Below are 26757 nucleotides of genomic sequence, written 5' to 3'. Positions count from 1 at the left end.
CATGAATTATAATTTGCCTCCTTGGCATGCAAATGCCTGCAAGTTCTCTTCTCCTTCGCCTTTGGTGTACTGCATATGCGGCAGTCTCTAGCTGCATACATCAAACGCAATTAGGTAGAACTGCAAATTCCATCTTGGCCAAGATGGCGGGCAACATGGCAGCTTCCACAGACCGGCGCCTGCTGCTGTGCATTTTTAATCGACTAAATTTATGAGAATGCATCAGTTTGTTGGAAGATGCAGTTGCACTCTAATCAATGTATATTTATGAGTACAACATTCTTTTTTCTATTAAATAACCTCAGAAAAATGACTGACTGCACCTTTAGTGCTGGAATTCTTGCATCTGCAAATTCTTTCAGAAACAAAGAACTGAATCAGTCTCTTAAACAGTGTAGTTTTATCCTTTACCAGTAGCCCTAATAATATGCCGCACTGCTTTTTAATACTCATATGTTGTTTAATAAACCCTTCATGCAGCTGCCAGCAGTGGTGGATGTTTGCCATCCAAGCCAACCTGAGTGAGATAAGAGAGCAGCGGCGGCGAGGCAGCTGGGAGTTTGCCCTGCAGCGGGCCCGAGACACCCAAACCTACACCAGCCTCTACTTCAGAAGGCTCAAAGGAGTTCCACTGAGCCCTCAGGAAGAGGTACTTCTGTCAAAGACCAAATGAATGACAGACATTTGATCATTTAGTGTAACATATTGCTAATATAAATAAAAAAACATACAAATATTCTTAATAAAAACTGCCAGATATTGATGTTATGGTGTCCTTATATACGTTTAATTCACAGCAGTCTGATTAGAGTGCACAGAAGTGGTTTCTAAGCTTTTCCTCCTGCACTTTCTGAGCATTTTTAAAAGATACCTGTGTTCCCCACATCCGTACACTTGACTGTAGACAAGAAAAATATGTTTGGAGGAAACCCTGCTTAGCTGAACAATGACAGCATGAAGTCTGTGTGAACTTGTAGGATTTGTTTCCACATGTATGCTCCCTGTTTTGCAGAAGCATAACACACCACACACTAACCTCATCAATCCTCTCATGTTGTTTGTCCAAGTGCATGAATAGGACACCAGTTAAGATACATGGTTGTATTCTTTGAAAGACATTTATAAAACTAACTATAAGAAAACACATCCCTGGACTTTTTCATCCAGAGTGAGCTGGAGCGGGTTGAGGAGGAGCAGACGTTTGAAGAGCTGCAGATTCTCAGAGAAATTGTCCACGACTGGTTTCGAAAGCAGGAAGTAATCGCAGAGGTACGCTCAGGTGCAGAAAACCCAAAATTCTAACACATTATTGGTCTTTGTGCCATTTCCCAGCCTTAGGGAAATGCCTTTAAGACACTGTGTTATCAAAGGAGAGTTTACATCCCATGCAACTGCTTGCAGGAAGCACAGCGATTGCTCCTCAGGCTTTCACTGATCTTTGTCAGACTTCCACAGATTATTCTTTCCGTGTCTCTTCATTCAGAATGCACGTGAGCCCAGCAGTGAGCCCCAGCCGTGTTTATCCACATCTGTTCCAAAGAGCGAGAGCTCAGGGATGATCCAGTACCTACAGTCATGGTTCCCGGGCTGGGGAGGCTGGTATGGAGATTCTCAGGACCCAGATAGACCACAAGAACTCCTAGAAAGTCCGTCCTCCTGGAATATTCTAGGTGAGAGAGACAGTCCTATGCCAGCTGCATACAATCTAACATCTGTCTTTCACCTGTTCCAGCACTAGTTGGCATAATGAAATATTCTGGTATAGTATAAATTTCTTTAAAAGATTCTGACTTCTTGATGATTTAATTATTTTTTCAGCAGAAACAGAGGACTTGTTCGATCCCTTGGAGGACTCTCATACTTTAAATACTTTCACACGGCGAGATCATCTGTTTGCCCGGATGGAGTTCTTACTAGAGAAGGGCGGAGTCACGCTCTTCCACCAGGACAAGAGGGGGGAGACGCTGCACGAGAGCGGAGTCATTCAGCTGGAATTCTCAGGTACAACGAAGCAGTGAAATGTTTATGTAGACATTGGGAGACAGAAGAGACTCGCTGAACGTAAAGGTGTGTTAGAGGAACATTTATAAAGGGGACATTTATAAAAAGAAGAATGAGAGTAAAAACGGTGGCCAGATGTTTTCATACGTTTGAAAAGATTAACGTGTAAACAAGCTTTAAAGTAAATTCACTTGCTTTACGTGCCATATTTCTAATATTGTTGACCATTAACAGTGGTGACGGCCTCCCCAGCAACAGAATACAGATGGGCTAGAAATTCAAAGACAAATCTTAACCTTTGACCTCCACAGTAAATGGATACAGTGGCTCTGATGAACTGTGGCATTTTTGCAATTTAATTATTTATTCACAGCTTATTTCCAATAATAAATGAATCCATTACAGGTTTCATCTTCCACAGAGTGATGCGGTTATCAAAATAAACTCATAGCACTTCTGTCAAAGTCCAAATGACTGTAACCCTTTCCTCAGGGGTGAAGGTGATGGTGGAGTCTCTCCCTCGCTCAGAGTCCTCCTTATTGTCTGTGAAGCTGGGCAGTTTGTTCCTCCGAGATTTGACCACTCAGGGCACCATCTTTCCTGTCTTGGTGTCTCCCAAAACGGTAAGCAGTGATAGCAGAGCAGGGAGGGGAGTTCAAAACATGAAGACATTAAGCATCTTATATTTGTATTATACTTTGCTGTATGTTGTATTTTTCTAACAGCTGTTACATTTTATAGGGCAAAGTTGTTGTTGCTATTAACCAGTCATCGAGCCAGTCCAGCAGTACTCCCGGTAAGGTTTCTGTTTGATAATCAATTATAGTTAAGTAAGGTCTATATAGTGTATAATTGGCTGGAACTGCAGTATTTTGGTACTGTATTTGGGTCGTTATGGAATTCTGCACAAAGTGTTGAGAGGATTTTCTAAGTTTAGGCTGTCGATGGTTTACTCAACATAAAACGCCTCCACTGTCATAGTGGCTCTGATGCAGTCTGACAGCCCAGGTATGGAGCAGTACTGTACAGTATGGCTATAGGAATCATTGGGTTTTGACTGGCATAGTACCGGATTTCACTGAATTGTTTGTTTTCTCAATAAACAGACTTGTTCACGTTGATGTTTGCTGTGTTGTGTCAGGATGCAGTGCGGAGTGCTCGCCATGCCCAGTGTTTGAAATGATTTATGAGCGTAACCCTGTGAGGTGTAAGTTTGAGAGAAGACTGGAAGTAAACACCAGTCCACTGAACATCATCTACAACCCGCAGGCTATAAAAGAAGTGACCGAGTTCTTTTATAAGGGAAGAGTTCACACCTCAGGTCAGTGTGTTTGAGGTGGATTTTTACCTGTTCTTCCTCTCTAGTACTTCCTGCATGTGTGATGTGATTATTATATACAGAGTTGACTGAATGGAGGCTGTTTACAAAAACCCCTCTTTTTTTTAAAGATGTTAGCATTACTTTAGCCTGGTGTTTTTGAATAACGGTAGATTATTGTTCTTTAAACATATATTTTTGATCCCCAGGTTTTGGGTATCAGTCAGAACTGGAGCTGAGAGTGGCAGAGGCTGCAAGGAGGCAGTACAACAAGCTGAAAATGCAGACCAAGGCAGAAATCCGACAAACCATCGATCAGCTGCTTGTGGGAGAGTTTATTGTAAGAGAGATTTTCTGAATGGTGGAGTGAAATAACTGATAGTTACATTATGATTAAATCCTCCTGATTCCTACTGATGTGCTTGCTTTGTAGGAAAACAGTAAGCGCTGGACCATGAAATTGGACATCTCTGCACCCCAGGTGATTTTTCCTGATGACTTCCAGTCAGGCGACCCAATGCTCGTTGTTGTTGATTTAGGCAGGATCTTGCTGACAAACTCTCAAGGTAAACCAACAGTTGTGCTTATGTGCCGCAGTGCCTTCATTCGTTTCCCCGGTGGGATGTTTAACGGAACCCTGCTATTGTTCTTTTTCTCAAGATGACACAAAGTCCAACTCAAAAGCTGCTCAACCAGAAAGAGAAGACATGAGTGATGATGAGTATCAGACTCCACTTGCAACCCCACCAGAATCTCCACCGCCTGAGCTCGATTTGCCTTCGAAAGCACCGCTGAAAAATCCTGAGCTTCCGAGCCTCAGATCCCCGGAAAGTACTCAGCCCTACAGACAAAAGCTTTATGAAAAATACTCCTTGTCCTTTAAGGACCTGCAGATAATGGTCGGTCGCTATAAGGACAACTGGAAACATCTTCAAGAGAGTGAGGTAGGGCCTACACACGTGGTGGAGAAGTTTAATGTGCTGCTGCAGCTTGAGCAAAGACTCCGCTACACATCTGACCCCCAGCTGCCTGGAGCTGTGCTGTCAGGAACCCTACCAGACCTCAAGGTCCATATCAACCTAGAGAAGATGACTGCTCTTAGGAGCTGTCTGGCTAGGCTAAACAGTCCAGCTGTGAGTGAAGGGAACAGAGGCCAAGAGAAAGGTCAGACTATCAGGCCTCCTGATCCTCTTACTCTCCGCCATGACAAGATATTTCAAAGAGAGGACAGCTCCTGGAAGCTGCACGGTTCAGCCAAGAATCTGACCCAGAGCGTAATGACATTGGAGCAGCATACACGTGAAGTCCTGGTCGAATCCCGTCTACTGTTAGCTGAATTCAACATTAACTACATGCAGCTTGGCATAGAGAGCGATGGGCGGTACATATCTGTTCTCAAAGTGTTTGGCACAAATGCTCATTTTGTCAAGCGGCCGTATGATGCTGAAGTTGCTCTAACTGTCCATGGGCTGCTGCTGGTGGACACCCTGCAGACGTACGGATCAGACTTTGACCTCCTCGTGGCTTCTCATAAGCATCTCAGTTTTGACATACCCACAGGCAGCCTAAGAGAAAGCCAGCCATCATCTCCTGTTTCAGCTGATGGAAGGTCTCCTGAGCATCAGCGCAGCTACGCTGAGTATTCGTCTCACCTGCCCTCAGATGGACTCTCCCCGTTCAGTTCTTTTTTCAAAGACCAAGAAGCCCTGATTAAGCTTGAGTACCAGTTTGTGAGCTCAGACTGCCCATCCATGAATTTGGACAGCTCCCTTCAGGTTACAAGCATGCAGGTCAATAACTTGGACATCATTCTCAACCCTGAGACTATGGTGGAGCTGCTCAAGTTCCTGCAGAAGTCTTTCCCCAAAGAAGAATGTACCTGGTCTTCATTAGTGCAACAAGATAAAGCACAACAACATACAGCACAGGATTGTGGTGAGGAAGAGGATGGGATATATCAGGCCACCTATGATCAGAACAAAGAACTGACTGTGGAGATCCATCGCCTCAACCTGCTTCTCCTCCGTACTGTGTCCACGGGTACCGTTCTGGGTACTGAGAAGAAAGGTTTGAAGATTGCCACTGCCAGCATTACTGGTACCAAGGTCAATGTGTCCATGGGCAGCCGGTTGGACATTAATGGTTCACTGGGATGCATGCAGCTGGTGGACCTGACCCAGGAAGGAGGCCGAAGCCAGTTTGTAGTCAGCATTGGCAGTGTTGAAGACAGCTCTTCGAATCTTGATGGATTAACATTCCTCTCTGACACAGGAGGAGGTTCTCCTGCAGAAGCTTTAAATTTCCGCCTTATGGAGAAATCCCAAGGGGAGTGTTCTTTGAACCTTCAAATGGCATCATTGCACTACAACCACTCAGCTAAGTTCTTGAAGGAACTCAGTCTGTCGGCCAATGAAGTAGAAGACAATTTCCGCTCCATGTTGAAAAGAGCTGCCACGAAAGTGTCAACAGTTCTAGCCACCAAAACAGCAGAGTATAGTGGGATGGTTTCACTCTTTGAGACGCCATCACGGAAAATTCGAACTTTGAGTCAGAGCTGGGCTTATCCATTTGAAGATGAGGAGGATGTTCCCATGGATAAACCTGAATCCACTTTAGATACGTTCTTAGTAAAGCTGACTCTAAACATCAGCATCGAATCGCCAGTTGTGTCCATTCCCCGAAAACCGGGTCACGCTGAACTGTTGGTTGGTCACCTGGGAAGCATAACAATACAAAATTTTGTTACTGGGCAAGACTCCGAAGGAGAGAGGTTGCAGGTGTTGGTGAAGGACATATGCCTCTATTCACTCAACATGAGTAATTTGGTTGTGAAGAGGTTAGCCAGGGGGGATAAAGCTGGCAGCACGTCACCATCCTGCAACTGGAGCGTCAGTCAGGACGGACCACAGTTCACACGTCACGACTTCTTTGAATCCCTCAACGGGGGAAAAGGTGAGCATGTTAACATTTGTAGGATAGTTCTGTTTCATGTGCCAGATTCTCCGCTCACTGTTCATATAACTCATTTCTTTGATCAGCTTTCCACATACTGAAAGACACCACTATACAGTTCACACTGGAGAAAGTTCCTGCTGACCGAGACGCTCAGCTGACCCTCCTCACCACAGAGGAAGCCTACAGGAGCACCGGGCTGCTGAGAATTGAGGGCAAATTTGTCAATCCTGTTAAGGTATATATACCATAACTGCACATCCAGTCTGAATGTAAGCCTCTATTCATAAAGTGACCGTTGAACAAAGAAGGAGCGGTTTTTGTTTAAAATATAGATGTGTGGTGATTTTTACCTTCACAGCTCACAGAGTGTATTTATGAAAGCACAGCAGTTATGTCATCGGTACTACAACAGAGCCGGGCGTGCTGCTGCACTCACTTTTACTTTAGAACACAAATGCTGCCCAAACCTCTGCTTTAACATCACTGTTAAACTACTGTCAGTGAAGAGCACCGCTCCCACCAGACCTGTGTTACATTAACCATAGTAACAAAGAAACTGATGGTATTCTATTCAATAATAATATATGAGATCTAAACAAATGTACATGATGCCTCGATGTTAGCCGTTGGTTTCTGTGCTCGTCTGCACCACACAGCAGGTTATATATGTGCTTAAAAGGCATCAACACCAGAAATGTTGGTCTAAAGGTCCAGTTCACACCTGATTACCCAAACAGATGAGTTATAAAAGTTCAGCTTTTAATAAAAAAAGAAACTATACACAGAGACCAACACTGTTTTCATAACATGCTTCTGTATGCTGTAAAGTTGGCCATTTTAAAATGGACGTCTGTGGGGATTCACTTGCTTTTAAAGCCCCAAGTGGCCACTCGAGGAACTGCAGTTTTCTGCATTATCTTGATTTTTGTCAGAGGTGGAGATGGAAACGGAGAGGAAATGTTAACAAAAGAGGACTCTTCTTCCTAAAATATACTGCTGAAAACTTAGGAAGTAACACTTGTGTGTAAAACAAACCTTTTAAAGATGGAGTTAAAAATAAATGAAATTCCCAGACTCTGCTTTCTTAGATGCAGCTACTTCTCATTGTGTCAACTTAACGATGCTCAGTCAGGCGTAACGTGCAACAGCTGTATGAAACTTTTTTGTGTTATCTGCTGGATTATTAATTGCTTTAACATTTGACATTTGTAACAGGTTTTCCTGTGCAAGCCTGTGTATGAACAAGTCCTCCAGACTCTGGACAATTTGTCCCTGATCGAAGAGCAACGTGTCACACCGAGCCAGCCGCCCACCCCCCCACCACCAACGCCTTCCAGCACCAAACCTCACCGCTTTCCAGACCCCCAGGGAGGACTGTTTGCAAGGGACCCTCCCCATATCAGCTTCTCTCACACATCACTGTCCTCCCCTTTGGCTCTGCAGTCAAACAAACCTGCAGCTGACTCTGTGTCCTTCACACAGCTAAAAGTCACCTTACATGTGGCAGAATTGCAGGTCCAGCTCAGTGCTGATCTAACACAGGGCTCCCAGGGCTTAGTCAGTCTGCGCTTCCAAGATTTGGAGGGAGACTTTACCAAGGATCACCCTCATTTACTGGAAATCCAGCTGGCTCTACGTTCACTGCTCATGGAAGACCTCCTGGAGCAGAATCCCGAGTCTAAGTACAAACATTTGATGGTGTCTCGCGGAGCTCCCAAGCCCTCCACATTTAGTCCAAAGGAGTACCTTTCTCAAAGCTGTCCATCAGCATCAAATGCTCTGTACCCAGATATGCCTAGGTCACTGCCTGCACACATGGAAGAGGCTCAGAACGTGTTCCAGCTCTACCAGAGGCATCCCAGCAATCCTTCATCTAGCAGTCGCAAATCCAAAAGGGATCCTGACTGTCCCAGCACTCCCCCTCCTTCTCCTAACCACCATACACCCTGTCCTCACTCGGCCCCCGATTTTGACGACTCATTAGTTCACATCAGTGTGCTGCTGGTCGACCAGAACCACCCAGAGTTCAAAACACGTTATGGGAGCGTGGGACGAAGTGTGGATGTTGACTTTAACTGCTTGGACATTTTGATCACGCTGCAGACCTGGGTGGTTATTCTGGACTTTTTTGGGATTGGCTCCACAGCCAATAATCATGGACTGAAGGTGCCTGTGACACCCCCAACCTGTGCCAGGACACCCTCTGTACGAGCCAGACAGCAGCGAGGAGGACACAACAGAGCGTGTCAACACCAGAGTTGACATGAAGGTAGGTCATACTAAAACGTATCAGCCATATGCTGAATCCAGAGCCAGAGCTAATTTCTTCACCATGAGTTCTTAAATGGCCAAGTCAGTCACCTGACTGTTTCCACACTTCAGTCAGCGCTCGACTGATTTCTAATTCTGCGGGTTTGTATAATTAGTTTGGTGCCTGTGAAAATTTAGTGTCAAAATCAATGGCTTAAATTCCTGAACAGTTATTGTTTTGTTGCTCGTTTTGTCAAACTCTTGAAATAAAGCTGAAGGGCCTCCCTCCCTTTCTCCTGCGTCACCAGCAGACGGATCTTTGAGCCAAAGACTTTCAGTAGATTGTTAAATAAAAGCACATATCTGCTGTTTGAGAATTGAAAAATGGTAATTTATCAAATCAGAGTTTCCACAGATGTTTTACTTTGTAGCCATTCTACACCATTTTCAGCTGATTATTGGATGGTAATACTATGTGCACTCACCAGCCAGTTTATTAGGTACACCTGTTCTGCTTCTTGTTAATGCGTGTCAGTGCATTTAGGCATGTAGACATGGTTAAGAGCACCTGCTGAATTTCAAACCAAGCATCAGAATGAGGAGGAAATGTGATTGAAGTGACTTTGAACATGGCCTGGTTGTTGGTGCCAGATGGACTGAACTGAAACGGCTGATCTGCTGAGATTCTCCCTCACAACCATCTCTAAGTTTGACAGAGTGGTTCAAAAAGAGAAGATAACCAGTGATGCCAGCTCTCTGGCTGAAAATGCCTTTTTGATGCCAGAGGAGAATGGCCAGGCTGCTTCAAGCTGACAGGAAGGCAGCAGTAACTCAAGGAAATACTTGTTACAACCGAGGTATGCAGAAGAGCATCTCTGAATGCACAGCACGTTGAACCTTGAAGAAGATGGGCACCAGCAGCAGAAGACCACACAAATTTGCAGCAACTGCGTGATGTCAGAATGGAGCAAAATCTCTGAGGAGTGTTTGCAACACCAAACAGAATTAAAGCAGTTCTGAAGACAAAACGGGGTCCACCCCACTACTGACAAGGTGCACCTGAGAAAGTGGCTGGTGTGTGTAAAGTAGCAGTTGTGAAGTGAATTCTTTCTTGCTAAACCATGTCCATGTTTCCATTCATAGGTTCATTCTCTGTCTCTTGTACTGAACAAGAAACTCAATGAGCTTGCCAGAGCTAGTGTGTCCAAATTATCTGCTCATCTGGAAATGCTTGGTGTGTATGAGAGGCTTTAAATTCACTTTGCCTGATTATTTTTCTTTATCTTATCACTGTGACTAAAATCATTGCGTGTTTATTGTTGTTACATTTTGTCTGATATTTCAGATGGTGACATGAGCTTACAAGGCACTCTAGGAAGTTTGTCCCTGAGTGACCTGACCCCACACGGTGACCTCTATAGAGAGCGTTTCACCACACAAGGAGGGGAGGCACTTATCTTCAACATTCTTAAGTATGTATCACAAACCGTGCAGCAACAAAGGAATGAAAAAGATCAGGCTGTTTGTAGTCACCTTTGTGCTTTGTTCCCTTCAGGTACGGCCGGCCTGATCCTTACCTGGAGCGGGAATGTGACATCAAGGTGTGTTTGCAGATGGCCTCGGTGCAGTACGTCCACACCCAGCGCTTTCAGGCCGAGGTGGTGGCCTTCATCCAACACTTCACTCAGCTGCAGGACGTTCTGGGCAGGCAGCGGGCTGCAGTGGAGGGCCAACTTGTGAGTGTTGCCTGCTGGGGCTGTGATTATGGAATCACATTATAGAAAGCATCAGATGATGTCCATGTCTTAGTTACATTTGCAAAAAAATGTTGATCAAATATTTGCAAAAACCAAAATTTCCAAATGAATTCTGGTTCAGTTTTTATCTAAGTCACAGATACAAACACAAACTGACTTCTCTAATAACACAAACAGCTGAACTCACTGTGTTCTGTATGTGTGTAACAACGTGGATGATGACACATTTTTGCCTCTGCTGCAAGTTAATCTTGTTCCATCTGTCCAAGAATTTTCCCCCAGAATTTCATGTATTTCCATTCATGAAGGCGCCTCCTGGATTTAATCCTTGACACTGTTCTAGTTAGATGTGACGGAGTTTCTCCTAACGAAGGAAGGAATTCTGCAATCATCCACTTTAGGTTTCCTCTGTGGTCTTCCAGACCTTTTAGTGTTGGTGAGAAGAAGCTTTGCTTCTTTGTAAGCATGTATCAGATTGTAGCCGCTGCTACAGTTTGGTTTTCTCTGAGAACTTCAGATCCATTGAATTAAAGCTGAAAGTCTTGATTGATTTTAAATCCACTGTGGTGATGCACAGAGTCATTGTCCACAGACTTATGGACCTAATGGACCTCTTCAGCCTTTACTAAAATGTTTCTTCTGTGAAGGTTCAGTAACCAGACTTTGCATCCCTTTCTGTTGTTGTTATTGGAGGGGTACCACTACATGACACACTTCAACCTCAACCCTTTGATTTAAATGACTCCAAGTAACTGTGAGCTCAGGGGTTCACTTACTTTTTTAGCTACCAGTGCATTCAGTCATTATCAATTCAGTCTTATTTATGTAGCACCAAATCACAACAGCAGTCGCTTCAAGATGCTTTATATTGTAAAGACCCGACGATAATACAGAGAAAGCCCAACAGTCAAAACGACCCCGTATGGGTTAAGATCGCATCTTGTGATCAGTCATGCTTACTCCAAACGGGTCACTACATGTGTTACAGATTGTTCATTCCTTTCTAAAGGTGCGTGATCAGCCTCAGAGGGCGTCCAGGGTGCTGCTGGACATTGAGGCCGGTGCCCCGGTTATTCTCATCCCAGAAAGCTCCTGGTCCCCGAGGCTCATTGTGGCCAACCTTGGCCAGCTGAGGGTCAAGAACTGCTTCCTGCCAGCCGGGGTGCCTGGGACTTTCTCCCTCCGAGACAAGGTAGAGAAACTGACCATGGCACATGCCTTTTTCCCTTCTCTGGTGAGTCATGCTTCTTGTTTCCTCCATGCATGCAGTGATCCCTGAACCCACTCTGCATCCTCTTTTTTCTGATTTACTAATCTGTATATTTAATTGTACTTTCAAAAAATCCACTTCCCACACTAACACTGACTGTAGTAAGTATTGTATTATTATGGTGTGAAATGCTCAGTGAATATAATGCTGCCTGATGTTTTAACTAATGACTGTCTCAGTTCATTCGTGTAAAGTGCAGCACGTGTTGTTATGGCTCATTCAGAACCCATCACAGCGTCTGAACACAGAAACGTTGATACCTGCAGAACGGACATTCCTGCTTTTGTGAACAGACCAAAAAAGAATCACAAGTTGAGGGTTTTTATTGAGGGAGTATAAGGAGGTGGACTCTTACACACTAAACAAACCAACAGGTTAATCACAGGATTCAGACTTCAGCCTGAAACTCCTCGTCATGACTTAGTCTGCACCGTATACATGAATCCTTAGTTTTACCACAGTGATGGTGTGTACAGGTACACTTTGAGCCAGCTGTGATAATCATGTGCACGTCATCGGCCAGACCAATGAAAAGCAGTCACGTAGACTAATCTTCCAAAAATCTTCCCAATTCATACAGGGATCCGTCCCACTACAAGGTACCGTGGAGTGCTTTTGGTGTGGAAAGGTGCTGCTTTTACAGAACCTTTCCATTTTCATTCTAAATGAAGTTTTCCAACCATAAACATCTGGATGATGACGTAAAATAAAGCAGAGAGATGATGATAACAGCCACATGTGGCTCCCATGTATTCCATCCTCATCTGCCTTATAAAGCTGGCTGTAGTTATTGTTGAATCATACACTGACAAAACAAAGCTACACATTAACATTAACAATAACATTATTACCCCACCATCTGTCTGAATTATAACCTGTACTCTTTTTGCTGCTGCGTCCTCTGCTGATGGAAAAGTTGAAAATGACCTTTAGTGAACATGGAAAATGAATATATTAGATTCATATCCAGTTTATGTGTGTTTTTGTTACATGGCGTTTAAAAACCTTGTTTTGTTGTGCCTGTAAAAATCATATTTTTAAATAGACTCTGTGATCAGCTGTGCAGCTTTCTTCCTTTCTTTTTCAAAGGAGCGTGTCCAGAGCGCAGCAGGGAGGAGCGGTGAGCAGGACAAGCCTCGAGTCTCCACCTGCAGTTCGTCCACAGGCTTCGACCCTGGCAGGCCACAGACCGCAGACGCAGAGAGGACGCCCGAGAAGGACGACCCTCACAGTTTAGGTCAGCGCCTCTGCTCAGTTTTAGAGAGAAAATAAAGACAAACAGCACTGCCCTGTACAGTCATAGGAAAACAAACACCTGCCAGTTTGAAGGCTTTACACATGAGGATAGAATAAGAAATGATCTTACAGGTAAATACCACCTCAGATGAGGAACACATAACAAATTACACCTCATCATTATTTCTTTAACAGCAAAAACCAAAATGCAGAAAGAGTGTGAAACTGACGACATCAGATAATTGATAATACCCTGAAGCAGCTGTTTTGTGTATCAGTCTCTCACACTGTAGAGGTTTTGTACATGTGGAGGTTTTGCTTCAGTTCACTGAGGTTTGTGGCCATTCGTTTGAGCACAGCTCTCGGGTTCAGGTCTGGACTTTCTGTTGTTTAGTTGCTCTGGATTATTATCCGGTTGCCTGACCCAGTTTTAGCCCATCTCTGTCTGATGGACAGATGGCCTCAGATTTGACTCTTGAATACTTTGATATACATTGGAGTGACTGCAAGGTGCCCAGGGCCTGTGACCCCGACCATCAGCCCTCCACTGCCGTTCTGACCGCTCTGAGGTGTTTGTGTTGATTTGCTGTGTTTGGTACTTCTCACATCTTTATTGTTTGATTTAAAATCCATTGTGGTAAAAACTATAAGAATGGTGTCTCTGTCCACTCACAGACCTGACTGGATGTGGTGTGTGTCTGTCTCCATTAGAAAACCATGTGTGCCTGTTGGACTGCATTGCACTGGACCTGCAGGAGATGGATATCTTTGCTGCGGAGCGGCTGCCCTGTCAGCCCTTGGACACTGGTGGGAAACCTGAATATTCAGACCTCATCTTTCCTTCATATTCTGTCCGTCGCACTGGAAACAACCTGCTGAAAGACTGCTGCCGCCTCAAGCTTAAAGTGGAACGTAACCTGGACAAGTAAGCCCTGCTTTTAAATGCTCAGACCCGACAGCCCTGACAGGCTCATGTTCACTGTCCGTCCATTTTTCCTTGTTGTTTTGCTGTAGTCTTTACCATAAAATGAGTCCTTATAAATCAGGGCAGCATTTTCATGAGTAATTGATCAATCAAGCAAGTATGAATAAGCCTTCCTGCCTCATAAACTTTATTTACACATCAAAAAGATCACTGCTGAAAGTCCTGAAACAAGGAGTTTTTTATTTAAGCAAGATTCACCTGGTTGTCCTGGGCTTGGATCTAAAGATCCCAGATCTTAAAGATCTTAAAGGGATTTATGAGAGATCACTGCATTTGCATTTGCATGAGCTTATAGCTTATGCCTAAGTTGCTACACAGAAAGCAGGTATGAAGCACAGCAGGCATCTTGTTGAGCACCTCTTTCCACTCAGCTGGTTCTCTGGCTCCAGATACGTCCACCAGCAGCCAGAGTTCCCACTTTGGCTCAGTTCTTTTTTTAATTGTCATTTTACATGAGCATCCTATTATAGACCTTCAGTATAGCACATTTATGCTCATTGATATGCTTCAGTTCTCTTTTACATGAATAATGGGAACTGTGAAAAGCAAGTGTTCAGAAAAGGGCTGTTGTTTCCTGTAGCAGATAGCAGGAATGTGTCAGCATAAAACCATACTCATAATCCAATCTTGATCAACACTCAGGGAGCTAAGCCATGCAGTCCCTGACATGTCCGTCCATGGCAGCCTGTCGTCAGTGCACTGCTCTCTGGATGTGGAGCACTACCAGCTTATCAGAGGGCTGCTGGAGAACAACCTGGGAGAGCCTGTTGAAGATTTCCTGCGACCCTACAACCTGCAGGACCCCAGCACCTACGTGAGAAAGCACACACACACACACACACACACACACACCTGAACAGTTTACTGCTCTACACATATTTGTAATGACTTTCTGTCAGGTCAAAAAATCCTACAAAACGTGGCTTGTTCGTCTTACATACTGCAGACCATTTATTCATTAAAAAAGCTGTAAAAGGGCCATATGGAGCAGATAGCTTACAGTGGAGTGTAATCACAAGACAGTGACTGCAGACAACAAGCCTACAGTTCTGGCTACATGTCAGGTAGTGACAACAGCAACTACTGCCATCGTATTCCCACCTTGGAAGGTCTCATTGCCAGAATGGGAAAACAAATGTTCACATTGCGACAGCCCTTATGTTCACAGATTGATGTTGTCTTTCTCTCCAGACGGTGTTGAGTGGAGATGTGTATACCAACCTGTCGTTCTTGTTGGACATGATGGATGTCAGTTTGGAGCTACTGTACAACCCAGAAAACAAGGACTACAAATGCTCGTTAGCAAGGTGAGTCTTTTCTGAGTCGTTGTGGCCGTATAAAGAAATCTCTCATGTTTTTCATGCTGCGTTGCTTCAGTTTATTGATGACTGCAGCCCCCCCTCCCCAGCTGTTCAGTCAGGTTTGACTGGGCCATTGCAACACATTGATCCTTTTCATTTTCAGCCGTTCTGTTGTAGACTAGCTGCTGTTGTCCTGCTGCATGACCCATTTTTATCCAAGCGCTATCAGTCTGACAGATGGCCTAACATTTGACTCTGGAAAACCCTTAACTGAGGTTTTGCAGACATGTGACCACCAACCACATGATGTTAACTTGTCTGCCTTTTTGGACGTGACAATCATGGAGACAATTTAGGATCAAGTGAATGAAGTCCCAGTCACACAGGCTTAGAGACCAGTCCACAACCATCTGGTAACCACTGGTCATGATGGAAAAAGAAGTGGTTGCTGGAGGTCAATGGGAGTCGCTGGACAAATGATTGGTAAATCCCCGGTCACACAGGCCTGCACAGCAGTCAGTAACCTTCTGGCAGTCACTTGTTGCTCGGGAAAAATGCGTAAAGTTGGTAAAAACTTCCTGGCGACTGCTGTGGTCGCTGGCATATTGATGCGGTTGTAATTTGAATGGAAGTGATGGACTTGTCTACAAACACTGGCCAGCTGCTCTCTGAGCTGTAGTGGAACTGTGAAGAATGCACCTCAAACAGGAACTGGAGACCATTTGCCTTCAAAGTAAAAGTTGGGCCTTATACAATGTCTTGGCTGCAGCACCGAGGCACAACTTTTACTGTGAAGGTGAATCTTCTCCATTTCTGGAGATGTCTGTGTCACACTTTCTCAAGTTGTGCTACCACTCGAGTGAGTGTTTGCAGACAGATATGAAAAACTACAGGAAACGGTGACAGTAACCAAAGCAACCATTGGGAGGGTTTTGGTGCAGTAACCTTCTTTGTATTCGAGATCACCCATCAAGAGCCGGCAACCTCCAGGAACCACTGCCAACCAGTCTGGGAATACACATTTTTCCCTGGCAGCCGGTGGCTGTGTCATGTTCAATATGTGCATGACTCATTATGGAGGAGTTCATGGTTGACTCAGTGACTGCCCAGGTCCTATGGCTGCAGAACGAGCTTAAATCATCACCCCTCCACCAGCACGCTGACAGGTGGTGTGAGGTGTGTGTGCTGATGTGCTGTGGTGTTGGGCATCAGTGTCTTGAGTTTGTTCTGATACAACTTTGTGTCCACTCCTGGGAAGATTGTGACATTGTGTTAAACACACTTGAACGCTCCAGACCAGCAAACTACCCAAACCTCTGCTTTTATAGAGGTGCGCACACTCACTGATGATCAGTTAATCAAGTGCATCTAATTAGCAGCACCTGGTTGCTGCTTACGCTCTTATGGAAGCAGCAAGGGTGCACTTCGTTTTTCACAGGACTGTAGAGGTTTAATCCCACATCTGTAAATGGGCATGCAAACAATGTAGACTGTATATAACTACTCTCATAGAAATAAGTGTTAAAAAGAACTGCACACAGCAGGGTTTTCTAGCATTTTCTCTTGTTTAGTGGCCCAGAGGAAATTGAAGATCTGTGTCTCCTTTGGACTCCTCTTACCAACATTAGCTGACAGTTGTAACTTGGGCTTGGTTGTCTAACAGTTCATAGATGAGCTGTAGATATGATTTATTTTATTTGTATTTAATCTTTATTTTGCCAGGAAAGATCCCACTGAGATTCTTTTACAAAGGAGTTCAGACCAATACACAAAGTTTCATAAAAACAAACTTTTATCATAACAGTCAACATAAAAATGAATTAAAATTATGATACTTAATGGTGCGGTGTGTCTGAGAGATTTAAATGGGACATTTTCTACAGTGGAGTCAGAAAGTATTCCATTTCATGGTTTTATTTTTAATTCTCTTCCAAAGGTTTGACTTCCTTAAATCCAAGCTGCTCTTTGAGGGTTTCTCCAATGGATCCAAGTCTGTCAACCTGGTGTCTCATTCCCTGCTGGCATATGACACTCGATACACCGGGCTAAATAAAAGAGATGATGGGACAAGGCACAATGTCTTTGATTGCATTCTCCAGGCGTCCAAAACAGGTGCTAACCGGGCGTCCCTACAGCTTGAGCTGCATTATAGGTAACAGAATAGTTTCAGACTGGAAGAAATGGAGATTCTAGGTAATGTTAGATACTCACATACTTTATGATCTACCTTTCTGCAGATCCACACGTGAGTCTTCCAGCTTCACAGTGGTCCTTAACAACCTCAGGGTCTTTCTCATCTTTGACTGGCTCCAGTTGGTACGAGACTTCCTGCGGAAGCCAGCTGACAAGGTACCGAGCGATGCCGAGCATCGTCAGCGCTGGCCTAGTAACACTAGCACCGACTCGGGTCCCAGCGCCTCAGCCACCACGATCGGGGCCGTCATGCCAAAGACTGTTAAGAGTGGAGTGGTCACCAAGAGGTCCACGGTGTCCGTCACCCAGGACCGCTGCCTTGAGGTCAAGATCAACGTCACAGGTCAGAGATAACGAAGGAAGAAAGAAACCTGAGTTTTTAACCTCAGACCACAGCGGCTGCATCCAGCACTGTAACTAATGCTACTACAGCCTTTGATAGCAAGTTTTTTAAGTCAATTTTAATCTTTTTACTTGAGTTCAGAAATACTTTGTCAGTTCAGCAGATGTATTTTCACTGGAACTACAAATGAACAGAGCTGTGATGGCAGCTCACTGATTTCCTCTGTAAGGAAGGATTTTATGGAATCAGCAACATTAATCAGCTGTAGAAAAAGTTGCTCGTCCCCTTTAAATGAATTATGTATTGAATGTATTAACTCTCAAGATCTTCATGCACATCTTAGTTGCTATATCCAGAGTTATTACAAAGTGTTTAAAAACAGGAGTTGCTAACAGGTCAGAGACGTCTAATGTCCCTGAAGTGGACATTGAAAAAATCTATAATTTTTCTTCTCCTTCATGTTTAAATGATAGCACGGCCTGCCCATGAAGGTCTCAAGTTATAAATGAGTTCAACCCTGAGGTGACCTGCATGTCTTACTGAATTTTAAATATTTCTTTATCCTTTGACGTCCAGGCACAGAGTTTGTGGTCGTGGAGGATTCGTCCTGCCTGGATACCAATGCCATCATCCTAAAGGGCACCACTGTCCTCACCTACAAGCCCCGCCTGCTGGACAGACCCTTCTCTGGCAGCCTGGCAGGAATCGAGGTGACATTTCTCACTGAGACTGCTGCTTCTACCACTGCTACTTTTTTTTATCACCATAATCAGTTCAGATATTTCATTCGTCATCATTTATGACATATTAAATGATATAATTCTGGTATTACTATTTTGGCTGTAGCACAGCCTGTTCTTTTACTGCTCTCCTGGTTTGTTGACGCTGCCTCTGAAAGCTGCTGTCAGTTACAGCCCTCCTGTCTTTAAAACAGGTTTGATTTTAGAAAACGCTGCACTTAAAACTCCATCAGCTGCAACACAAAGTAACGCTGGCCAATAAATACACACAAAGAAATCACATCACAACCACATGGCATGAGTTCAAATGACTTATGGGAGATGTAATCCATAGTGTGTCCCAGACAAAAGGTGGTTCCAGCAAGTCACGATGGTGCCGTCCCCAGACTGAGGCTGAGGTTGGTTTGTCCACAAAGCCCCGTGCTCTTTGTGCTCTTTGTGCTCTTTGTGCTCTTTGTGCTCTTTGTGTGTGTTTATTGGCCAGAGTTACTTTGTGTTGCAGCTGATGATGGAGTTTGGATGAGCACCCAAACATCATATATTTTTTAGTGCAGTATTTTTTAAAATCAAACCCTTTGTAAAGCTTCTACAACCTGGATGTTTAAAGATGAATCTACACAGATGACCCATAATCCTCCTGACCTCATTGCTCTTAACAGTGTATTGTGAATGAATCTAGAGTAATATTTGAGGTTTTGTGACATTAAAGTATTAGACTGGTACTGCTTTAGAGGAGGAGTGCTGCCCAGTACTGTATTAGCTTTAATGCTGAGGAATCCTGTCACACCAGGTGTTCTCGTGTCGGCTGGGCAGCGAGCAGGAGACCGCGCTCTCCATCATCGACCCAGTCAACGTTCAGCTGGAGCTGTGTGGGAGCCCCACATACCAAAGCAGTTCAGGCCTACTGGACGCCTTCAATGTAGAGGACATCCCACCCCTGCTGGAGGTCAGAGGTTAACACTCAGCCTACATAAACTACGTTTGGGGGTTAATTGTGATGTAGTTTGACAAACGAGTTATTACATCACTCAGGCAGGAAGCCCTGAGGATGGTGGCCTCCAGCCTTCCTGTTACTGAATAGAAATGAGATGATTTAAATTTAAGTGGCTTTAGAATAATGATTGTGCTTGGAGGTTAAAGCTGGTAACTGTAGCCAGGTGTACTGGTGCTACAAGGTGTTTCAAACAATGGGATATCGTTTAGATTACTAAGACCTTTACTGTCCTTTCACCTTAGTATACTTTCAGCCAGTGTCCTTAAACTCAACCCTTAATGCTGACTTTCATTTTACCTGCTCATTTTGATTTTATTTAGTGTGGAATTAAATTGGTCTTAAAAAGCTGCATTTAAGTCCTGCCTGTTGGCACTCTGTATAAAATTGCAGTTATGAGTGCAGAGTGTCATCTAGGAAATGACAAAGTTCCACTGGCTGACAGAGAAACCAAAACCAACACCTTTTACAGTCGTGAGTCTGTAAAAGTCTTCAAACAAGCTTAGATCATCGCTCCTCCTCCACCGTGCTGACCGCCGCTCTGAGCTGTCTGTACTCATCTGCTGTTTGGTTTCCTCCAAATGTGCTGCTGTGCATTATGGGCAGACATCTGTCCTTTGGACACATGAAGAGGTTTTCTCCTGCTCCTTCCAAACAAGCCCTTCTTATTCAGACTTTTTATAACTGTATTTGTCATGAACTTTAACATGACTATGGAGCTCTTGGGTTTTTGCAGTTTCTCTGTGCCTGTGTCTGACTGTGGGGGGAAATTATTAACAAAAGGAAGAGCTGCATTGCTCTAAAGGCTTATCCCACAGGTGCTCATCAGCAGGGTGAACACAAACTCATTATAAGTTTTTGAGGCACTCTGTTTAGGATCAGATCTTTAGCAAGTTTATTCTTGGAGCAATTCAACAAGCTAAACTGACTCCAAGTCTTCATCAGGGTCTGTCATGGATGTGTTCTCCAACAGGATGTACAAGATGGAGCACTTTGCAAATTGTAACACTTCTTTTTTAGGGTAAAATGGCCTTGTGGACATTTTTATGTAACTCCAAAAATGGGCTGGACAGAATTACTTTACCCTCAACTTAATATTTGGTTGCACTCCTTTTGGAAAAAAAAGCTGAACTCAACCGCTTCCTATAACCATCAAGAAGCTCCTTCCACCTCTCAGCTGGAATTTTGGACCACTCTTCCTTTGCAAACTGCTCCAGGTCTCTGATACTTGAAGGGTGCCTTCTCCCAACTGCAGTTTTAAGATCTGTCCACAGGTGTTCTGTGGGATTTAGATCCGGACTCACTGCTGGTCTCTTCAGAGCTCTGCAGCTCTTTGTTTTCATCCATTTCTTTGTGCTTTTTGAAGCATGTTTGGGGTCATTGTCCTGCTGGAAGACCCATGACCTTGGACCCAAACCCAGCCTTCTGTGGTCAGAAGGCTGGATCCACAGGACATTGTCCCAGAAGGATTTTGGCTTACTCACGTACGTTTTGTCAAACTGCAGTCTAGCTTTTTATGTCTCTGTGTCAGCAGTGGGTCCTCCTGGGTCTGCTGCCACAGCGTTTCCTTTCATTCAAATGATGGATAGTTGGCCCTGACACTGATGCAGCCTGAGCCTGCAGGACAGCTTGAAGTTCTTTAGAACTTGACTGGAGCTGCTTATCCACCATCCGGACTGTCCTGCGCTGCAACCTTTCATCAGTTTTTCTCTTCGGTCCACATCCAGTGAGGTCAGCTACAGAGCTGTGGGCTGTGAACTTCTTGAATATGTTGGACACCGTGGACAAAGAAACATGAAGATCTCTGCAGATGGACGTGTAGCCGTGACATTGTTGATGTGTTTCTACAATTTTGGTTCTCAAGTCCTCAGAAAGTTCTCGTCTCCTCTTTCTGTTCTCCATGTTTAGTGTGGCACGCACAACACAAAGACTGAGTCAACTTCTCTCCTTTTTACCTGGTTTCATGTGTGATTTTTATATTACCCTCACAGGTGAGTTTAAACGAGCATCAAATGCTTGAAGGTTTTTTGCCCACAATTTTGAAAAGGTGCCAACAATTCTGTCCGGCCCATTTTTGGAGCTTAGCATGAAATAAATGGATTTTGGCTTTTTTCTCTCTTTTTTTGTGTTTTTCCAAAACACACAAAGGAAATGAACATGTGCTTAACAAAACGTGTGTGATTGCAGTCATTTTCTGGGAGAAATATTCATTTTCTGGAAAATTTTCAGGGGTGCTGATGTTTTCGGCCATGACTGTATATGATTCTCTCAATAGTTTGTGATCCATGTGAACTATAGTCTGTTTTTATTGTTTATTGTTTTAAAGGTTTCTTTTACCATTAGTTTATTATACAGTATCATATTTGGGTTAATAAAATTGTTTATGCTTTAGTATTAGTATTTTAATGGTTCAGTTATGTTTTGTTTTGATTTACCCGCAGTGCACAGCCCTTTCCACAGATTGTTTAATATTTTATGATTTTATTGAACATTGTTGAGGTTTTGTTATTGTTTTGATATGTATGTGCTTCTGTCTGTCTCTGTTTTTAGCACCTGTAGGGGTTAAAGACCGGTGCTGATATTTGATCCTGGTTGTGTGTTTGTGGTGTGTGTAGGTTGTGTGTGTTGCTGAATTGCTCCGTGAATAAATGTGGTAGCAGGTTTTCTCCTGAACAGAGCGCCTCAGTGACCTTTTTAGCTCGGTCGATGTGACCTTGGATGTTCAAATTCACACCATAGATGCGTCTACTAAAAATCTCGGACAACTGTGAATCTCTGCGACCTTGACCTAAGCATAAAGGTCAGAGGTCAAGTTTTCTGAAAATCTTGTGAATGCGATAACCCGAGCATTGTTTCATATTGAGCTTGGGTTGAGCTTGTTGGGATGCCCACCCCTAATGAGACTGGCAGATGTCCAGAAATTGCTTGGAAATGACCTCAGACTGAAGGGCAGCGACACCTGAGTGCCAGACCTCTGCTTTATACGGTGCTCGTGTCTTTTTTTAAACATCCTGTGATTGAAATGAATTTCAATAAATTTTTATCATGTGTTACAAGTATATTTAGCTCACTTTGTAAGAAATATGGATACACAGTGAGTGGTGCTGAGGGAGCGGCCAGGCTCATGCGGAGGACAGAAAGCAGTAACTGCATGCTGGATTTGATGGCTCTGTGTAAATAAAATTGATTTCACGTTTCATTCCACTCTGTTTTTACATCTTTGTTAAAGTTTGACAGATTCAAACTTGTTTTGTGAAAATGTTCCAAATAAATAAATGATGCTGACGTGGCTGTTAAAGCGTGCTGCAGCGAGCTCATTTTAGTTTAATTTTTGTCATAAAATAGTTAAACTTTGAAGGAATATGTTAAAAAATGTTTTGAAAGCAGCACAGCACATAATTCACTGAACTCTGACTCACTCCAGAGAAGTCATTTCCTCAGACTTGCCAAAGCAAAGCCAAATAAAGCAACTGTAACCAGCATTTCGCAGTATTATTTCCCAGTATTATTTCCCAGTATTATTTCGCAGTATTATTTCGCAGTATTTCCCAGTGCCTAGAACAGAATGTGAAACTGTTAAATTACCCTTTAATTGTGAATCTGATTTTCTGCAGATTCAGTTTCCAGCTCTCGACATCCGTCTGTCCTACAACGACATTCAGCTCTTCTTGGCCATCGCCAAGTCCATCCCTACTGCCAGTGCTCCTCTGCAGCATGTGTCTGACGCCACTGCAGCCCCCACCAAAGAAGCCACCCCTACACCCAAAGACATCTTCAGGCAGAAGACGGAGTCCCTCATAGGTAGGCTAGTGACAGCATATGCAATGATATTTAGATGTAATGTTGTTAAAAAAACAAAAATGTCCTGTTTGTAGCAACATCAGTGTCAGATTTATTTATAATGCACATTTAAACAAGCAGAGTGGACCAAACAAAAACAACAAACAAACAATAAAAAACCCAAACAAAATATAAACGATGTCCAGATTAGCTCGAATTAAAAGCCAGAGAGTAGAAATGGGTGTAAATGTAGAAACTGTCCGAGCAGCAAATACTAGATCCATTAGTGCTAAAACCATCCTTAAATGAAGGAGCAGGGTTACGGCAAGAGAGCAGTTTCCAGGGCGTAGTTGTTTGACTGTGTCTGATAAATAAGACTGTAACTGGCACAAACTCATCAAAACAGGAGGACATAAAGGGGGTATTAAGGGGTCGACAACAGCAGGGTTAATAAGAGAATTAAAACCCTAAAAAGAACGTGAGGCCTATGGCTGTTAGCAGCAATGTGATTGGATAAGAACTCAGACTTTGCCTTCTTTACAGCACTCTGATAAATAAACTGTGTCCTGAAGAGACTTGGAGTTTGTCCCTTTTCCATTTTCTCCCTGCTTGTCTGCGGTTACGTCTGAATATCCTCATTCAGCCGAGGTTCAGAACGAGCTCCAGAGGCTGCAGCAACCCTTCAGATACATGCAGCTCATTTACAGCCTGTTTTTGACTGACTGTACTGCAGTGATCACAAATGAAATGTTCATGTCACGGTTGTAATTTTTTAGTTACAGTAATTACTGTCATTATGCCAAAAGCACAACAAAATTATATAAATTCCACTAATTAATATTGTTCCCATAAAAGCTTCATAGAGGGGGTGTCCTTTTCTCCTCAGAGGGTCAGCTAACCCATTTGCAGGACCTTGGTTTCAGGAAAGAGGACTGCAAACGGGCCCTGATCCACTGTAAAGGTGAGTGAGACCATTAACGCTGTCCCTCACTCCCTGTAATCTGGAAGTAGATGAAATGCTTCACGAGTGAACACCTATGTAAACGTACGATCGCTGGACCCTCAGGTCAGCTGGATCAGGCTGCAACATGGCTGCTGGAGAATGCTGAAAACATAGCGGGTCATCCTGGAGCCAGGGCGGGATCTGGCACCAGCAGCCACTCAGCTCCTCTGTCGGGAGTGGAGGTGAAGGCTGACAGCATCTGCATCTGCTTCATTGACGACTGCCTGGACTGTGACATACCACTGGCAGAGCTCACCTTCTCCAGTAAGTCTCTCTAAATCACGGTTGTGCGGTTATCAGCAGCCGGTGTGGTCTGACCTCAGTGACCTCAGCTGCTGGGCCAACCTGTTTATTTAGTTCATCTAGAATGGACGAGTTCTTATGTAGCGCTTTCCTACTCTAGCTGAGCAGTCAGAGTGCTTCATACGACACGTTTGTATTTACCCATCCACACACGTTCATACAGGCAAGGTGCTAAAAGTGCTTCTATCTAACATCCACACACATTCAGACCATCAGAGAGCAACTTCAGTATCTTGCCCAAGGATACTTTGGCATACAGACTGGAGCAGCCAGGAATCGAACCACCAACTTTACGATAAGTAGATGACCTGCTCGACCTCCTGAGCCACAGCCACCCTTGAAGTCACCGTTGTTGTGTCCACTAGCATCAGCTGTTTTTGTAGCTGTGAGTTCAGTTGTTAATCTCAGGTCTGTTTCTTCTGTTTCCCTGAATTTTCTGTCTGAAGCTCCAGTCTCACAAACAAAGAGCAGCTCCGATAATGTTAGAGAACCAAGATACTTTGGTACTGGAGCCTGTCACGGCACTCAGTGCAAAACACACAGCACAACAAAAGACTGATTTTTAAGTAAGTCTTAAATCTTTAACAGCAGTCTTTGTTATTGAAGGGCTTTACGTGCTGCAGCGCATTGGTTCCACCCAAGAAGGGAACGCCAGCTTCACCCTTTCTGGAGACTACTACAACAGAGAGCTGTCAGGTAATAACACCTACATCACTGCATGTTTATGCACTATGTTGAACATTATTTCATTGTTTCTAAATCTTTGTTGTTTAATCAAATGTTTACCAACAGTCGGTTTGACAGCATTTTTTTAAATGTATTTTTGGCCTTTTTGCCTTTATTTGATAGCTCAGCAGGAGGAAGGCACACAGCAAAAACCCCAGGGGTCGGACTCGAACCCGGGCCGCTGCATTTCAGCCATATGGCGTATTGTCGCCTATTCAGCTAAACTGGCACCTACGTTTGAAAGCAGTTTTAATGACATTGTGAAAAAGTCTATTCAGATGTTTGACAGCAAAGTGGAGAACAAGCTGAGGTCAGACTGTCTGCAGGTTGTCTCAGTTTAACCCTGCTCATCGTTTTATTCACACAGCGGTTCAGAGCCAACAAGTAAAAGGCTGAAAACAAAGAGACAGCAACATGAAACAAATGATGTGGAGATAAAAACTCTGCAAACTTTCAGCCTGCTAGCTGCACTAACAGGCTGACTGACAATGATTCCCAGCTTCACACATGTGACTCAGTCACAGGACAGCCAGCAGAGATGGACACACTAGGCTGCTCTGCTGGCCACAGTAACACGTTTTTTTTATGGCAACAATTTGGATTTGAAACTAGCAACTTTTATGGACAGACTGAAACTTTTCCTTGCTTATTCTCCAGTGCATGCTCTGTGGATCCACTTACATGACTGGTTTTCCCAAAGGGTAGCTTCCTCCTCTTTTTGAGTCCTCAAAAGGGCTCCTTATGGAAAATGATGAAAATGACTTTCTGGTGAATGTAACTGGTATTCTCTGCAAATCTAACTATATAAAGGTGAAACCCACATTGTACTTCCTTTAAAGTCATTAGAAAGACAGCACCTCTTCATTTCTTGTTGTCATTAACTTGTTTTAAACGCTGCTATCAAGGGAGTGAGTAGAGTCGAGTGTAACCTCTTACAGAGGTCAGAGTTCGTCTGCTCTCACTGCAAACTTTGCCCAGTGAGGGTCCCTGAGGTAGTTACCTGTCTACATGCCTGCTGGCAGCAAGCAAGCCTGCTTAGCGGTCACAGAGCTTAAGAGTCCATTAGGGAGGAGTTCAGAGGTCAGGAGCAACAACCTCCTTCTGCCTGATCAAAGAAACGCTCATTTGTCCTGAAGGTGCTGGCTGCTCATTTGAAGCATCTCTTTAGTATGGATGGGTGCCCGACAGTGGAGGGCTCTAAATGCACCACCAGGAGTCTCCAATTATATTCTGAAGAAATTATAGGAAAACACCCATCCATCCATCCATTCACCCACCCACCCCTCCACCCATCCTCCATCCATCCATCCATCCATCCATTCACCCACCCATCCTCCATCCATCCATCCTCCATCCATCCTCCATCCATCCATCCATTCACCCACCCACCCCTCCACCCATCCTCCATCCATCCATCCATCCATCCATCCATTCACCCACCCATCCTCCATCCATCCATCCTCCATCCATCCTCCATCCATCCATCCATCCATTCACCCACCCCTCCACCCATCCTCCATCCATCCATCCATTCACCCACCCATCCTCCATCCATCCTCCATCCATCCTCCATCCATCCATCCATCCATCCATTCACCCACCCAC

General features: G+C 44.0%; 1 protein-coding gene across 1 annotated transcript in view; it reads left to right on the top strand.

Annotated features, from left to right (window-relative positions):
- vps13d (vacuolar protein sorting 13 homolog D) overlaps positions 1 to 26757 on the top strand; it is an 81863-nt gene that overhangs the window by 15241 nt on the left and 39865 nt on the right. Inside the window, 29 exon segments of the mRNA XM_030733006.1 lie at positions 481 to 649; positions 1168 to 1269; positions 1484 to 1670; positions 1819 to 2001; positions 2494 to 2624; positions 2743 to 2797; positions 3143 to 3322; positions 3529 to 3659; positions 3753 to 3885; positions 3980 to 6271; positions 6358 to 6509; positions 7490 to 8452; positions 8454 to 8543; positions 9668 to 9758; positions 9870 to 9996; positions 10080 to 10260; positions 11291 to 11515; positions 12641 to 12788; positions 13499 to 13712; positions 14415 to 14586; positions 14964 to 15079; positions 17010 to 17225; positions 17311 to 17609; positions 18186 to 18319; positions 19140 to 19295; positions 22955 to 23141; positions 24007 to 24081; positions 24187 to 24387; positions 25033 to 25122. Coding sequence (XP_030588866.1) covers positions 481 to 649; positions 1168 to 1269; positions 1484 to 1670; positions 1819 to 2001; positions 2494 to 2624; positions 2743 to 2797; positions 3143 to 3322; positions 3529 to 3659; positions 3753 to 3885; positions 3980 to 6271; positions 6358 to 6509; positions 7490 to 8452; positions 8454 to 8543; positions 9668 to 9758; positions 9870 to 9996; positions 10080 to 10260; positions 11291 to 11515; positions 12641 to 12788; positions 13499 to 13712; positions 14415 to 14586; positions 14964 to 15079; positions 17010 to 17225; positions 17311 to 17609; positions 18186 to 18319; positions 19140 to 19295; positions 22955 to 23141; positions 24007 to 24081; positions 24187 to 24387; positions 25033 to 25122 — 7400 coding nt within the window.

This window comes from Archocentrus centrarchus, chromosome 7 (assembly GCF_007364275.1).
Source record: "Archocentrus centrarchus isolate MPI-CPG fArcCen1 chromosome 7, fArcCen1, whole genome shotgun sequence".
Taxonomy (NCBI): domain Eukaryota; kingdom Metazoa; phylum Chordata; class Actinopteri; order Cichliformes; family Cichlidae; genus Archocentrus; species Archocentrus centrarchus.
This window is presented reverse-complemented; position numbering and strand designations above follow the sequence as displayed.